The following is a 14,536-nucleotide window of genomic DNA, read 5'->3' as shown; positions in this document are numbered from 1 at the left end:
ACTATTTAATAAATCGTTTTGGAATTGTCTTTTCCGGAATATAATAAATATCACATGTTTTGAATTGATATCGTAAAACGGGGCTATCTACACGAACTGATTGGGATACATAATCATTAGGAATCTTAGTTTAAGGTATACCGGGGCAAAAAACAAAGTCGCTTTTACAAGATATCCTTTTTACCAAAGCGAATAATAGACCCTCATCTAAAACATTGTTCTCTGACATTAAACTAAAATGTTCCGCACTTTCAACAAAACGTTGAGGTGTGTCTGGCCAGTTTAATCAATTATCTAACCGATTGGTTCGAATCCTCCTCCAAGCATAGCAGTTGATAAGAGCCTAGTTATGGGAAGAATTTCATTTCCACTATAGTCTTGTTTGACTAATAAAAATAAAAAAAATTTCAGTTTATTTTCTAAAAAACAAAAATTGAAATATAATATAAATTAACTCGTAATTCAGATTTAATTCTTCGTGAACGTCAAACAAATGTTTTTCTGCCAACCGTAGAAATCCCAATATTAGGTTTAAAACTGTTGGTAACGTTAGTTTAATGTCATCGTCAAAGCTTGTCTGAATATGTTGATAAAGGACTACAAGCGGTATTGGCTTAATAGCCAACAATAGGTTTTGTTTTGGATGAATACAGCATTGCGAAGCTACAGGTTTAAAGGCATTCGTTTGTTTTTGAAGTTCGAGACAACATTCTAGTGACCAAGACGCTGTTATTGGTTCTTGTGGAAAAGAACTCTGATTAGATGCCTCTTTAAAACGAGATTTTTCTCCTTTGCAGGCTTGGTTTTCAAATGTTGAGCTTTTTGCAAAGAATAAATTGCTCTGTGCTTGGGCATTTCTTTTCTAAAAATTACCATATTTCAAATAATACTCTGAAATGTAAAAATAATTTATTATCATTATATCGTCCATTTTTGCTGCAAAAACCTGCTCGGAAAATAATCTCAACTACTGTAGTTTGTTTCTACTATTTAATTTGAAACTATTAATCTATTGTACAGGGTGTTCTGAATTGCTCTGACTGGGCATGTTTTTCAGAACCTGCCAGTAGAAGGAAAGTGAGGGTGTGGCGTCGATCCCAGGTTCAGGTTTAGTTTCGGGATCGAGATCCGGGATTTATGGGGTGAAATGGGGGTAAAATCATCGAAAAGTCAATGTATTTAGGGTATTCCTCGCGACGATTTGTTTTCCCGTATATCAACATATTGTGTTCAGGCCAACTTGTTCATATATCTCCGCTTATCTCGAAAGATACTTGAACGTATATCTTATCGCGTTTTATCGTACGGAATAAGTTGAAATGATGTAAAAAGTGATAACCTGAGTGGGAGATAGCGCGCGTGCGCGGAATTCCTGGGGCACGGATTACCCGGGAGGCGCGGTTAATTTGAATTTAAGAGTGTTTTGACGTTATGGGACGCGGTTAACGTGCGCGAATTGGGGCGCGGTTAATTTGAATTTAAAACATGGATTTGAGTGTTTTGACGTCATGGAATATTCGTTGTTAAAGTAGAATGGAAACATTTTTAAACTTCATTTTAATATCATTGTAGTGTGCTTGACACTTGAACCTATCTCACGAGTATTTCTTTAAACGAATATTTTAAGTATGAGAAACGTATCGTTCTCAAGTATTGTAATTGTACACGTGATCCCGTATGAGGACCGGGTAAATTCCTATATACGTAACGCGATACACTTCAAAATGCGTATACGTAGAATGGAATTAATTTTAAGCCCCATTTTAATAAATAAGATATCGAAGATAAATAATTTTAGAGTATAAAAAGGGAAAACCGTATAATAGTAAGACCATATTTAGAAAGTTCACCATCTGAATTGTATTGGAAGTGACTCCGAGGAGCCTTAAAATGTAAGTAGGAATACTCAGTGATAATTCTTAACTTGTCTTAATGTATTTATTTTATAGGAATTGTTCATTTCCTGTGTCTGCTGACAAAGGGTTAATCGTTTATGCAGATGAAACCATCTACTGCGGTCTATTAGATTTAACAAAGGGCATCAAACTAACAGAAGCGGAACTGCAAGAGCTATGGACAAAGAAAGATGCCATTGAAGCTTATTTCAATAACGAAGCTGAAACTTCATGGGTTTTCACAGGTTGTGAAACCAAACGGTTTTCGGTTCATAGATTTGCCGAACAAAAGGTTTTAGATGTTAGACAAATGTACCATGGTTATGGGGTAAACTATGGAAAACTGTTACCGACTAAAGAGGGGGTAGCTTTCGCTCAATCTTCTTGGTTGAATTTCCTCGACCAGTACGAGTCTATTCAGAAGTGTTTGAAGAAAATCAAGGAAATAAAGGAGGCGATGACTAACGTTGTAATTAAACAATTACACGGAGCTCTTAAGAAAACGTGCAATGGCTCTCAAATTGATCATCCATCTCAACTCCAGCATGATTGTATCATGACGGATTATTCTAAGCGTGTAGATTTGCATTTTTATGAAATAATTATGTCGGTAGATTGTGAAAATATTATTGAAATGTTTACTATTCGCTGTGAATTGTCGAAAGAAATTTTAAATAATATAATGTCACTAATAATATGCAATGCTAAAAACTTGTTAAACAAGTTGGCAAGCCAAAATATACCTCTCCTCGGAAGAATTGTCCCTAGTGGTATTAATTTCTCGAGATAACCCTTAAAGATATATCTCCGCAATTTAGAGTTATTTGTTAAAAATATTAACCCATTTCTATCCCGCCCGGTATAAAATTTTAATTATAATTAAAATAATTGAGACGAAACGACCAATTTTAATTTATTCAGAATATCATAAGTTAAGTAGTTACAACAGTAAGTTAGACGTACTATAACAATGCACAATTGAATTAAACCCTTTTACAGAACAAGTTTATCAGTTAAATATAATACGAAGCAAATTTTAATGAAATATCTACAGAGGCTTTTTGGAATTACTCGCTTACGAAATACTTGCCGCATCTTTAACGCTCATTTTATTTCAACACTCGCCCTTGATGAAGATACCGTAGATATCTGGTAGTGGACGACTCGTTCACTTCCTGTTGACGTTGTGACGCATACCACATGAAAAAGACCAATGCCGTCCAATTTCCAATATCATATAATGACTCGCACACCCAAGAAATCGTAGATATCCAAATATCCACACCAAATGTATTTACAAGAAGCAAAAACCTTACCATAAACAAAGCACAGAGAGCCACTTGACTAACCGCCAGCTTTTAAAGCAATTAACGTTAAATTATCTCCTTTGAATTAACAGAACTATATATAGGTCGTTAAGAAAGTGGACCACCCACAGGGTCTACCCTTTAACCCTCTAATCTCGGCTGACTGCGCTAAAACAAGATTTAACCTTTAAAAAATACCAGATTAGGCCTTCATAAATTCATTAATAAAAAAAGACTTTATTACCTATTATGCTTACGATGCCTGTCTTAATTTCAGTGAATCTAAGCAGCTATCGGTGGTTCTGTGGTAGAGCGCTCGACTGCCAAGCCGAATGGTCTGGGTTCGAAACCTGGGTGGCGCATTTGTTTTTAATCAATAGAGAAACGCTAAATTAGAATTTCTTCGATGCAATAATTTCAATTTCAATTCTATTTCAATTAAACCAAAATTTCGTACTCTATTAAATACGCTTCCGATAAAGCTGAAGGTCTAATTTTCAATGAGGCGTAACAAGTGTCGGTGGTTCTGTGGTAGAACGTCCGCCTGTCAATCAGGAGGTCTCGGGTTCAAATCCCGCCCGATGCGATCGCAAATTGATACTAAGACGACTACCGTGTACAACTGGTGGAAACCCTGCCATTGGACGTTGAGAGGTAGCATTACACTCAGCACTCGGTCCGTCCCAAAGTCATTAAGAAGAAGTTGGAGAGAAAACGCCCATATAAACACAACAGACTCAACATGCACATCCATCAGAACACAAACACAACAAATTCAACACTCACAACCTACGCATAAACAATACAATAACCGTAATACACCAAACCGTCACGACGGTGAGCGAAAAAACACCATCCAAACCAAACCGCAAATGCATCCGTTAACGCCCACCGTCACACGGTGGTTTTGCCAACCCTTTGAGAAACTGCGTACGCAGTGATTACACTTTGCACCGAAAATGCGAACGCGTTCGCAGTCCTGACAGACAGACACACCCACAGACCCACCCACAGACAGACACGGTCGTTGTATAACCCCTCCTAGGGGACTTTGTCCCCTCGGAGAGGTAAAAACTAATAAAATTGATTGCACTAATGTTCCGATTCTCATTTACCATTATGGATTTAAGCTTACAACATCCAATGAATGGGCTTGTAGCCGGGTCCACCCAATGCGGAAAGTCATTCCTGGTGGGACGGTTGATTCAATATAAGAAGACCTGTATATCCCCTCCTCCGGAGAGGATAATATGGTGTTATACCGAGTATCAGCCGAAACTATTTCAATCAATATTAGAACACACACCTTCAGTCGAGTTTCACGAAGGGTTACTCGATGTTTATATATTAAACCCGCAAATTAGGAATTTAGTTATTTTAGACGATTTGTTATGCGAGATATCTAATAATAAAGATGTAACTAATTTATTTATTCGTGGATCTCATCACAGAAACACCTCCGTACTAATTTTAATGCAAAACCTTTATTACCCCGGAAAAGAAATAAGAACTTTAAATTTAAATGCTCATTATCTATTTATTTTTAAATCACCACGAGATAAATCAACAATTTATCATCTCGCGAGGCAGATATCTCCAACCAATAGCAAATACGTTATTGATGCGTTTCAACAAGCTACGTCACGGAAGTTTGGGTATTTATTAGTTGACTTGAAACCTCACACCCCAGATCAGTATTTACTACGAACAGGTTTAATACCGGGTGAAGAATCGGCTGTCTTTATTCCAAAATGAAGTGTATTATAGAAGGGAATTTTTTTAGGGTTAATCGAGAGTGGATTATTAAAGAATTAGCTTACGTAGTATTAGAAACTGAAGAATCGGAAGTGTTTACTTTCAAATCTCCATGCCCTTTCAAAGAGCTTTCAAACGAAGATAAAAGACAATGCAGATGGATATCTCATAACATTTGTCACCTTCGATGGAATGACGGCGAACGTCCTTACAGAACGAGACGTGACATTTGCAATCAGATAGCAGAAAAAGCGACTTCGTTTTTCACCAAAGGTTTAGAAAAAGCTGCAGTATTATCGACACTCCTCGGTGTTCCAGTAACTAACATCGAAGATACCGGTTGTCCTAAATTATCAGAACTAGAAGACGTTGAATTAGACTGTCCTTTTCATTCCGAAACTGTTCATTGCGCTTTAAGAAAGGCTAAGAAAATCTATAAATGGATGTCTCAAAACGAGTTAAGAAAAACATAGACTTTCTACGTTTCCTAACATCCTGTAATCTAAATCAAAGAAAGACAGCTATTAAATACGCTAGCAAGGAAGCTATATTGGCTCTCGTTGAATGTTGTATAAATGTATTGCACGGAACAATTGAACTGTCAGAACGTCATCGTAAGCGGTTAAAGAAACATAGCGCGGTTATACGAAACGTGTCGAAGAAGAACTCTATATCAAAACGACGAAAGATACTGGTACAAAAGGGTGGTTTTCTTCCATTTTTATTAGCGCCACTGCTATCTATCGTTAGCTCAGTCGCCGGAAGTGCAATAAGCCGAGCTATAAACCGATGATGGCTCGAAAAATGCTTCTAGTACCTGAAGATGTAATGGAGAGATTAAAAAACAATACACCTTCCAAAACAGAAGAAACACCTGAACTTCAAAAAGAGAAGACACTCGATGATGAAATGAAATCTATTCTAGATAATCCAGATTTAAACGAATCAGAGAAATTAGCATTATACAATCAAACTCTCCAACGACGGTTAACTTACGTACGTAAAGAGCAAATCTCTCCCGTTATTGAAAACTCTGAACGACCTAAAACTTGGTTCGCGCAAATATCTTATTCTCTACCTGCAACTTATGTTAGTGATGCAATTTCATTATACCGAGCGACTACGGAAGATCCTAGATATATTAGATGGACTAACTCAGGAGAGCTTTCTATTCGAGGACAAGTGATTGGAGGATCTAATATAATCGATCTTTTGTATGACGCTGTGAGAAAAACGCCTGGAACAGTGATTGATCCTATAGGAGTTACTGAGTTTTACGAGGGCATTCATAAGTCAAATATTTCAAAACGTTTAATTAAAAATCCTGTAAGATTGACACTGTTAAAAACATTCGCTGTATTTCATACACCACCAAGTAGTTCAATGTTATCATCATCTTCACCTAGTCCTCTAAGACCTTGGATACATACTAAATAAAATATATTAACCTGATAATTTTGTTCTCATTTCATAGTATAATCCTACAATGGAAGGTTGTACAGAAACGGTCTCTTTGGGACTTTTAGCCTATTTATCACAATCATTTTCAAAATCACCGAAAATTATCACAGCTGTATTAATTATCATAGTTATTATAATATTAGAATTATTTAATTTCCTTTTTTGGCGTTACATGCCATTACATCAAAATATTACCCAATATGGAGAAAGAACTTGAGCAGATCTATACTAACCCCGCAGACCCAGGGTCATTCGCTGGAGTTCGAGCGCTCTATAATTCAGCTCGACATAAAGGTTTAAAGGTTTCATTGGAAAAAGTAAAACAATTTCTAATAAAGCAGAATACATATACGCTGCATAAACCTGCTAGAAGACGATTCAAACGAAATCGAACTATTGTTTATGGAATTGACGAACAGTGGCAAGCGGACTTGGCAGATTTTCAGAAGCTGTCTAAATATAATTCAGGATCTCGCTATGTATTATGTATTATCGACATATTTAGCAAATACGCTATGGCTGTAGCGGTTAAAAATAAGAAAGGTGTAACAATTTTAGAAGCGTTACGTAACGTTTTTGAAAAAGGCCGTCAACCGAAAAGAATTCAAAGTGATCATGGAAACGAATTTGTCTGTCAAGAAGTGCAGAGTGAATTACAACGAAGAAACATTAAATTTTTCGCTACCCGATCAGAAATGAAAGCGTCCATTATTGAAAGATTCATTAGAAGTTTTAAATCTCGTTTATATCGCTATTTCACGCAGAATAACACCCTTAAATATATCGACGTTTTAGATGATATTATAAACGCTTATAACAATAGTTATCACAGATCAATTAAATGTAAACCCGCGGAAGTTACTCTAGATAACTCTGCTAAAATATGGAAAAATCTTTACGGTTCGGTAAATTTTTCTCCTCCGTTAACATACGCGTTTGAAATTGGAGATATTTGTAGAATAAGTAGAAATTTATCAATTTTCGATAAGAAATATAACCCGAATTTTACTACAGAATTGTTTAAAATAGCTGAGAGACTACCACGTGACCCACCTGTATATAAGCTGATGGATTTAAATTCTAACCCCATTTTAGGAGTATTCTATCGAGAGGAGGTTCAGATTGTTGGTCGAGATTTAAAAGACTGTTACTTCATAATCGAAAAAGTAATAAAAAAGAGGAAAAAATCGGACGGCCGCGTAGAACTGTATGTCAAGTGGCAAGATTACGACCCTACATTTAATTCTTGGATACAAGAAGTGGATTTAAAATGAGTTTTTACGTAACGCTACCTTCAGATTCCTCGTCATTATATTACCAAGATAATAGCGTTGGTAAATTTCGAACGTATTTAGCTGAACCGTTAAGATTTGAGGAACAGTACGAAGTTGGGTTAGCGGAAATAAGCTATCCTCGGACATGGCATAACGTTCGAAAACCTAATCTATTGGTTATTAAAGACCCTCTCGAATATGATAAAATGACTGATAACCCTCTAGTTAAAGACCCTCTCGAATATGATAAAATAATTGAAGTTCCCGCGGGTTTTTATAAAACTCCGGAAGAACTATTACATGTTATGAACGTCCACAACCAAGAAGAAGAACAAGTTACATTCGCTTATTTAAATTATTCTAATCGAATTAAAGTTAAATTGCAACCGAAAATCAGAGCTGTAATTGGCCCCGATCTATCGATTTTACTAGGTTTTAAGGATAGAAGAGATAATGATTTCACCATTTTAAATTCAATGATAACCCCCTACCCAGTTGATATGAACGCTGGGTTACATTCCTTATTCGTTTATTCTGATCTGGTTGAAAATAGCGTTGTTGGGGATAGTTTAGCACCTCTATTAAGAATCATAAGCGTCGAAGAGAAAGCCGAGTCTAATGGGAAAACAACTACAAAAATATTTTCACAACCTCATTACCTACCAGTCGTGTGTAATAATATTAAGACTATAGAGATTAATATAACAGATGATTTAGGTGAGCCAATACAGTTTCATAGTGGAAAAGCTCACGTTGTATTACATTTTAAACCCCGTAAAATGTGGACTTCACTATAAACCTTTAATCATTCAGGACACACCTTCATTCTAGCTTAAGAGAGCGAACAGTTAACATCATGAGGTCTGAATATTCACCTTCAAGAACTGATTATGAAAGTTACTATTTAAACCAGGTTGGTTTCGGTGGAATACCTGTATATAGATGATTAGCCGTGCAAAGAGGACATGGACTAGGAAATATATTATCTTCAGCGTTTAGATTCGCGGTACCTTTACTGAAGAAAGGCGCTACTTACTTGGGAAAAAAACTTTTAAGTACCGGAGCGAAAGTAGCGACTGATGTTGTTAGCGGAGTCCCAATTAAAACAGCGCTTAAATCGCATTATTTTAACGCTGGAAGGGAAACTTTAGCTTCAGCAGCTGATGAAGCCATGAGACTAACATCTTCAGCTACGGATCATATTAAAAGGATGACGGGTTCCGGAAATAAAAGGAAACGAACTCAGTCGAAAAGCGCCATTTCAACAGCAGGCAGGATATCGAAAGGACGGTTCCCTAAACGTTCCGATATATTCTCATAATGTCCCTTTTACACCCGCACTCAGTTGAGTGTATAAATTCCGAGCTAGATTTGTTTCAAGTACCTATGACACAATCTTCGATTATTGGTGGAGAATGGGTTGAGTATAATCCAATATCAAATATAGTTGATAACGCATCAATTACATTTTCTATCAACGGTAACTCTGAAACGTATATAGACCTTTCACAAACTTTGCTGCACGTTCGAGTTAAGGTAACTAAAGATAATGGTCAACTACCGCAACCCGCGGTTCCAGGTGTTGCGGGTGGGGCCGCCGGAACTCCAGCCAACAATATCGCCCCCGAGAATTTGTTTCTTCATTCGCTTTTTAGCGACGTCCACGTATTTCTTAATGAAAGATCAGTAACACCTTCCAGTCAAAATTACGCTTATAAAAGTATGATACAAACTTTATTAACGTTCGGAGATTCTGCGAAAAAAAGTTATTTAACGAGTTCACTTTTCTATCGGGATACGCCTGGAAAGTTCGATTCATTTTTCGATAACGATGGTTTCTCTAAACGAGCGAGTTTAGCGCAAAAAGGGGCGATTGACTTGTTAGGCGTAGTCCATACTGATTTATGTCAACAACCACGCTTTTTATTAAATATGGTTGATTTGAAATTTAAATTCGATAAAAATAGAGCAGCTTTTTGCGTTCATTCCGACGTAAAATGTAAAGTGGAGATTTTATCAGCTTCCCTTTATCTGGGGAAAGTTAAAGTGATACCGGAACTATCGCTCGCTCAAGCCAAGGCGCTACAATATGGAACCGCTAAATATCCTGTAACTCGTTCGGAGTGCACCTCATTTTCTATACCCGCTGGTCTTATGGCTAGTGTGCAAGATCATTTATTTACCGGACAAGCACCCAAGAAAGTTGTTATCGGGTTTGTGGAACAAAAAGCGTTTCTAGGAGATTTGAAAAAATCCCCGTACAACTTTCAACATTTCGATTTATCAAGCATTGGATTGTACATTGACGGTAGCAGCGTCCCTCATAAGGCGTTATCTCTAAACTTTGAGGAAAATCTATATATTCAAGCGTATTGCAATCTTTTCATTCAAACTAATAAGTGGAACGTAGATGAACGGAATCAGATAAGTCGGGAAGATTACCCTAACGGAAATTGTTTATTCGCGTACAATTTAACCTCGGATCTTAATAACAACGCTAATCACTTGCATCTTGTAAAAAACAGTAACCTGAGATTAGAATTAAAATTTGCAAAACCGTTACCGGAGACGATTTCCATTCTAATTTACGCTGAGTTTCAAAATTTGATTGAAATTGATAAAAATCGAACCGTGATTTTCGATTACAGTAATTAATGGATTCGCTACAGATAACTAAAATTCTTGAAAAAGATTTAAGTACTAAAAGTATATTTCAAGGCGTGTTCGCGGCTGACAAGCTACCTAAATACGTAAAAATATTCCCTTCTCTATTTATTGTAAATACCGATACGAGTGCTGAACCTGGAGAACACTGGGTTCTAATATATTTTTCAAAACATAAAAATTGTGAATTCATGGATTCCTTTGGAAACCCGCCAGATTATTTTAAATTTAATGACTTTATTGAACGAAACAGTAAAACTGTAACTTTTAATTCTAATCAATTACAGAGTAATTCTAGTAATACGTGTGGAGCATTCTGTATCTATTTTGCTATAAACAGGTGTAAAGGAATAGAAATGTATAACATTGTGTCTAGGTTTAAGAAAGATAAATATGTAAACGATAAAATGATTAAAGAGTTTATGTGTAAAATGTATCCAATAAAATAATTTTTTACAATTTATAGCAATAGCAGTTTTTTTATATATATACATAAATACAAGCATTCATTATAATTTTTCAATATCTTTATGACCGTGCGCTAATGTACGAACCCCGCAGGGTAGAATGTATCGCTTATCATCATTTGGTGATAAACAAAGTTTTCTAGTATTTAAAGTAAATAGTTCATGCTTGAAACTAGCTATACGCATCATCTCGGCTGACATGGTTTCTTGATTAAAAAGACAACGTTCATAGTCTTCGTGGCGGATGACGTTTCTAATAACGTTCATGGCAACGTCCTTACAAACCTTTTTATGGTTTAAAATTGACTCTAAAGATTTCCCCAATCGCAACTCCTTTTCTATCTCTTCAGCGGTCTTAGACTCCCCGTACAATTTAATAGAATAAAGCTTTGGACGAAGTCCTACAAAGCTTTGAATTAACTGCGAATTTGTCTCGTCTTTAAAATAACCGAGAGCTTTTTTATTCTGATTAGAATGAAGGAAATGCGAAGGTGGATAATCAGAGAAGTCAAAGCGGTTTTTATGAGCTTCAAAGTCTTTATAAACATCATCCGTCTTAATGTTGTACGTTAAACTGTCTGTAAATATTTTATATATTAGTACTATTTAAATAAAAAATGCATATTAAATTAAATTACCAGTGTCTGTAAATAATAGTGATGCTTTGTTCCCGTACGTATTTTTTATGAATCCATAATGGAACCGATACATGAGATCCTTGGTTAAATCTAGAATGGTGAATCCGGTAAATATAGGCCGGTTAAGAACAATTTTAGCTCTCTTCTTATGAGCGCCGGCTAACTCTTCATTAAAGATGGTAAAGTGTTCAAACTGCGGGGAACTTGTAACTTTTAACATTCTTTCTGGTTTATGAATCAACTCGAAATTTATATGCTTCCGTAAATTTTCCAATGTTTTTCTAAAGAATTAAATGAAGTAAGGGAAAAAACAGCAATAAATTATTTAAATTGATTTACCCGAAAACAGAGTTAACCATTAGTTTCCAGAAATTCTTTTCAAATGAACTCTTGGATAATTTCCTCTGTTCAGTGTTGAATCTAACATATTTTTCTAACCATTTTCCTTGAGTGAAGGTTAGAGCTCGATGAACCTTGGTTATTTTCAAACCTAATTCTACATAATATTTTAAATTGCGGTAATGTACTATGTATTTCTCTTTATTATTTAAATTAGGAAGAAGTTTTGGTAGACTTTGATTCTCCTTAATATTTAATTTTCCTAAGAGATCTTTGGAGTATGGAGATAGCATATCATGTGTAATAACTTTAGATTCCGCCGCTACTGGGAGATCGTTATGTAAGTCATGCAACTCTGGAGGATATTCAAGATCCACCTGCAAAGGAAACAATTCTTTAAAAATAAAACCTGGTGCGGTGTAAGCGTGAGCGGGATTTAGTTTATAATGAGTTATAGATAATGTTCTAAAATTTTCAAAAACGTCGGCTAAGAGCAACGCATCGCTTTTCACATAGAGGTCGGTGTATTCTCCTACGAAAACCGAGTTTAAGAGATTTGAAATATTTATACTATTGTAATTTTACCTAATGTTTGAATATTAAACGCTGTCCAAACATTTTGAGCGTGTAAATAATCAGATTCTAAAATATTTTGATTTTTCAATGAACTGAAAAACGCTTCTCTAGGTGGCAGCATCGTCTCGTCAAATTTCTTTTCGTCGTCCATATACTCGTACGGGTAGACCCCCTTCCGCAAAAGCAGTTCAACTTTATCACTTTCAAAATATTTCTTAACAATCTGAAATTTACTGGCTCCTTCCAAAACGAGATTAGATACTAGAGCATCGAGGCCATCGCTTAGAAATCGATAAGAGTCTAAAAACCGAAATCTCCCTAAAAATAATAATAAAATTACTGTTAAGGTTAAATTCATAATTAAATATATTTTACCTAGTTTGAGTGAAATATAATTTTCGCTAGTGGAAGGAATACAGTCAAGTGTCTGTTCCTTAAAATGACCAATCTCCTGACATATAAGATGTAAATCGTATCTATGAAGATTTATTATTATTAGGTTTATTTCCTGGTTAATTAACTTAAGAAATTCACCTGCTAAGGTTATGAAGGAAAATAGGGATAAATTCTGGAACTTTATTTTGAAGATTACAGAGGTTATGCGCTGGCCCCCTATATTTACCGCTGAAATGACAATGATCTCGAACAGCGGGCATATTTCCCCGATTTAGCTGTTTCTGACAAATGTAGCAATGCGTAGCAGCTTGAAACTGTTCCTCCTCCTCCAAGGTAATAATCATTGGTACATTGGTCTCAAAGAGTTCCATCAACTCCTTCTCTAATTCCAGAATAGACTCCAGAAATCTTCGAGTTGCATCTTGACCTCGATAGCAATCGGTTCGAACAGGTACACCTATAAGTATTCTCTTATAATATATCTAAAAGGGAATTTTGCCAAATAACTTACCGTTAGGTCCAACAAGCACCCACGAATACGCGCAGCTGATGTGCATGTTTACTTTGCTGGTATTTAAATCGGGATCTAGATCACATCCTTGAACTCTCGGTAGGATTGCTTCAAAATCGGCGTAAAATACATACTGTACCTAATAATTTCCTTTCATTAAGAGTTAAATTAAATAATTTTTATTTTTTACTTTTTCCGTCCACTCATATTTATCAAAATAAATCGTCTTCTTCTTGGTAGGGAAAACTGTTTTTTGGACGCCGTGAGTGGCGCATTCTTCTATATGCGCATCCCGTCGCTGTTCCGCGTTATTTCCACTGAATCGGTGAAGACACATTCTAATACAGAAAATAATTAGTAGATTGCAAACTAATATATTGGAAACTAAATTACCTGCAGTAATAACTTGTACTTCTGTGTTTTGTTAGATGCTGTAACAGTTTTCCTAGGTCTCGTATAAGACAGTAATGTCTATTCCCATCGTCAATATCTTTAGTTTCATCGGTGATGTATAGCAAATCAACCTCCCTTTCCTTACCACACTTGTTAGCGCTTACGTAAAGAGGGAATATATCTCCCGAGTAGCCAAACACAGATATTGATAAATTATTCATTAATTCAAATTTTTTAAGCTCTGTTGAGTTTAATTTGAAAGGGAAAGATATATCACTGGTATCAAGTTCATTTTCATAAGGTGTATATTTAGAAACCCTGTTAGGGTTATGAAGCTTAGGAACTGGGTGAAGTTTAGCGATAATTGACCAGAGAAAACATTTCTCGTCATTTTCGTTTCTAATATTAAGAATCGCGTGACGTTGAGATAGTTTTTCAGGTAGTTCCATATACGATGACCCCCGTAACGGTTGGTAAGATGCTACATTTAATTCTACATACAGAACACGGTCAATAACCCAACCCGATCCTATCAAAAAATATAATGTTTTAGTTCAAAATATAACTTATAAATTTTAGTACATACCTGTCGCTTCAAAGTTTTCCGCTGCTGACTGTATTGTTTCAATGCAGTCATTTAGCTGGTTTTCAATGACGTCGAGCGTTAATGTTGTTTGCATAGTGCTCCGGAAATAGGGTCGTACTTCCGCTCTTTGCTCTTCACCTCCTAAAGGTCTCATATAAACAGATCTTACGAGTAGGAACCATTTAATTCCACGTTTACTAGCCAGTCTTTCTACTAAAAATTTACTGAAAGCGGCTCGGTAACGTCCGATAAACATCCCTGCATCAATATCATA

The 14,536-nt window shown here is 35.9% G+C and overlaps 1 protein-coding gene across 1 annotated transcript; it reads right to left on the bottom strand.

Annotated features, from left to right (window-relative positions):
* Positions 1 to 10,813: 10,813 nt before the first annotated feature.
* LOC149952589 (uncharacterized) lies at positions 10,814 to 14,128 on the bottom strand. Its single transcript, XM_090170210.1, has 9 exons — positions 13,677 to 14,128; positions 13,474 to 13,621; positions 13,284 to 13,422; positions 12,911 to 13,229; positions 12,752 to 12,852; positions 12,386 to 12,694; positions 11,801 to 12,332; positions 11,462 to 11,742; positions 10,814 to 11,401 (listed from the first exon to the last, which is right to left on the bottom strand). The coding sequence occupies exons 1-9, from the start codon at positions 14,123 to 14,125 to the stop codon at positions 10,866 to 10,868; spliced, it is 2,814 nt and encodes a 937-aa protein (XP_090026336.1). The 5' UTR covers positions 14,126 to 14,128; the 3' UTR covers positions 10,814 to 10,865.
* Positions 14,129 to 14,536: the final 408 nt, after the last annotated feature.

The sequence above is a fragment of the Leiobunum rupestre genome, chromosome 3, assembly GCF_980474605.1.
Source record: "Leiobunum rupestre chromosome 3, qqLeiRupe1.1.hap1, whole genome shotgun sequence".
NCBI lineage: Eukaryota > Metazoa > Arthropoda > Arachnida > Opiliones > Sclerosomatidae > Leiobunum > Leiobunum rupestre.
This window is presented reverse-complemented; position numbering and strand designations above follow the sequence as displayed.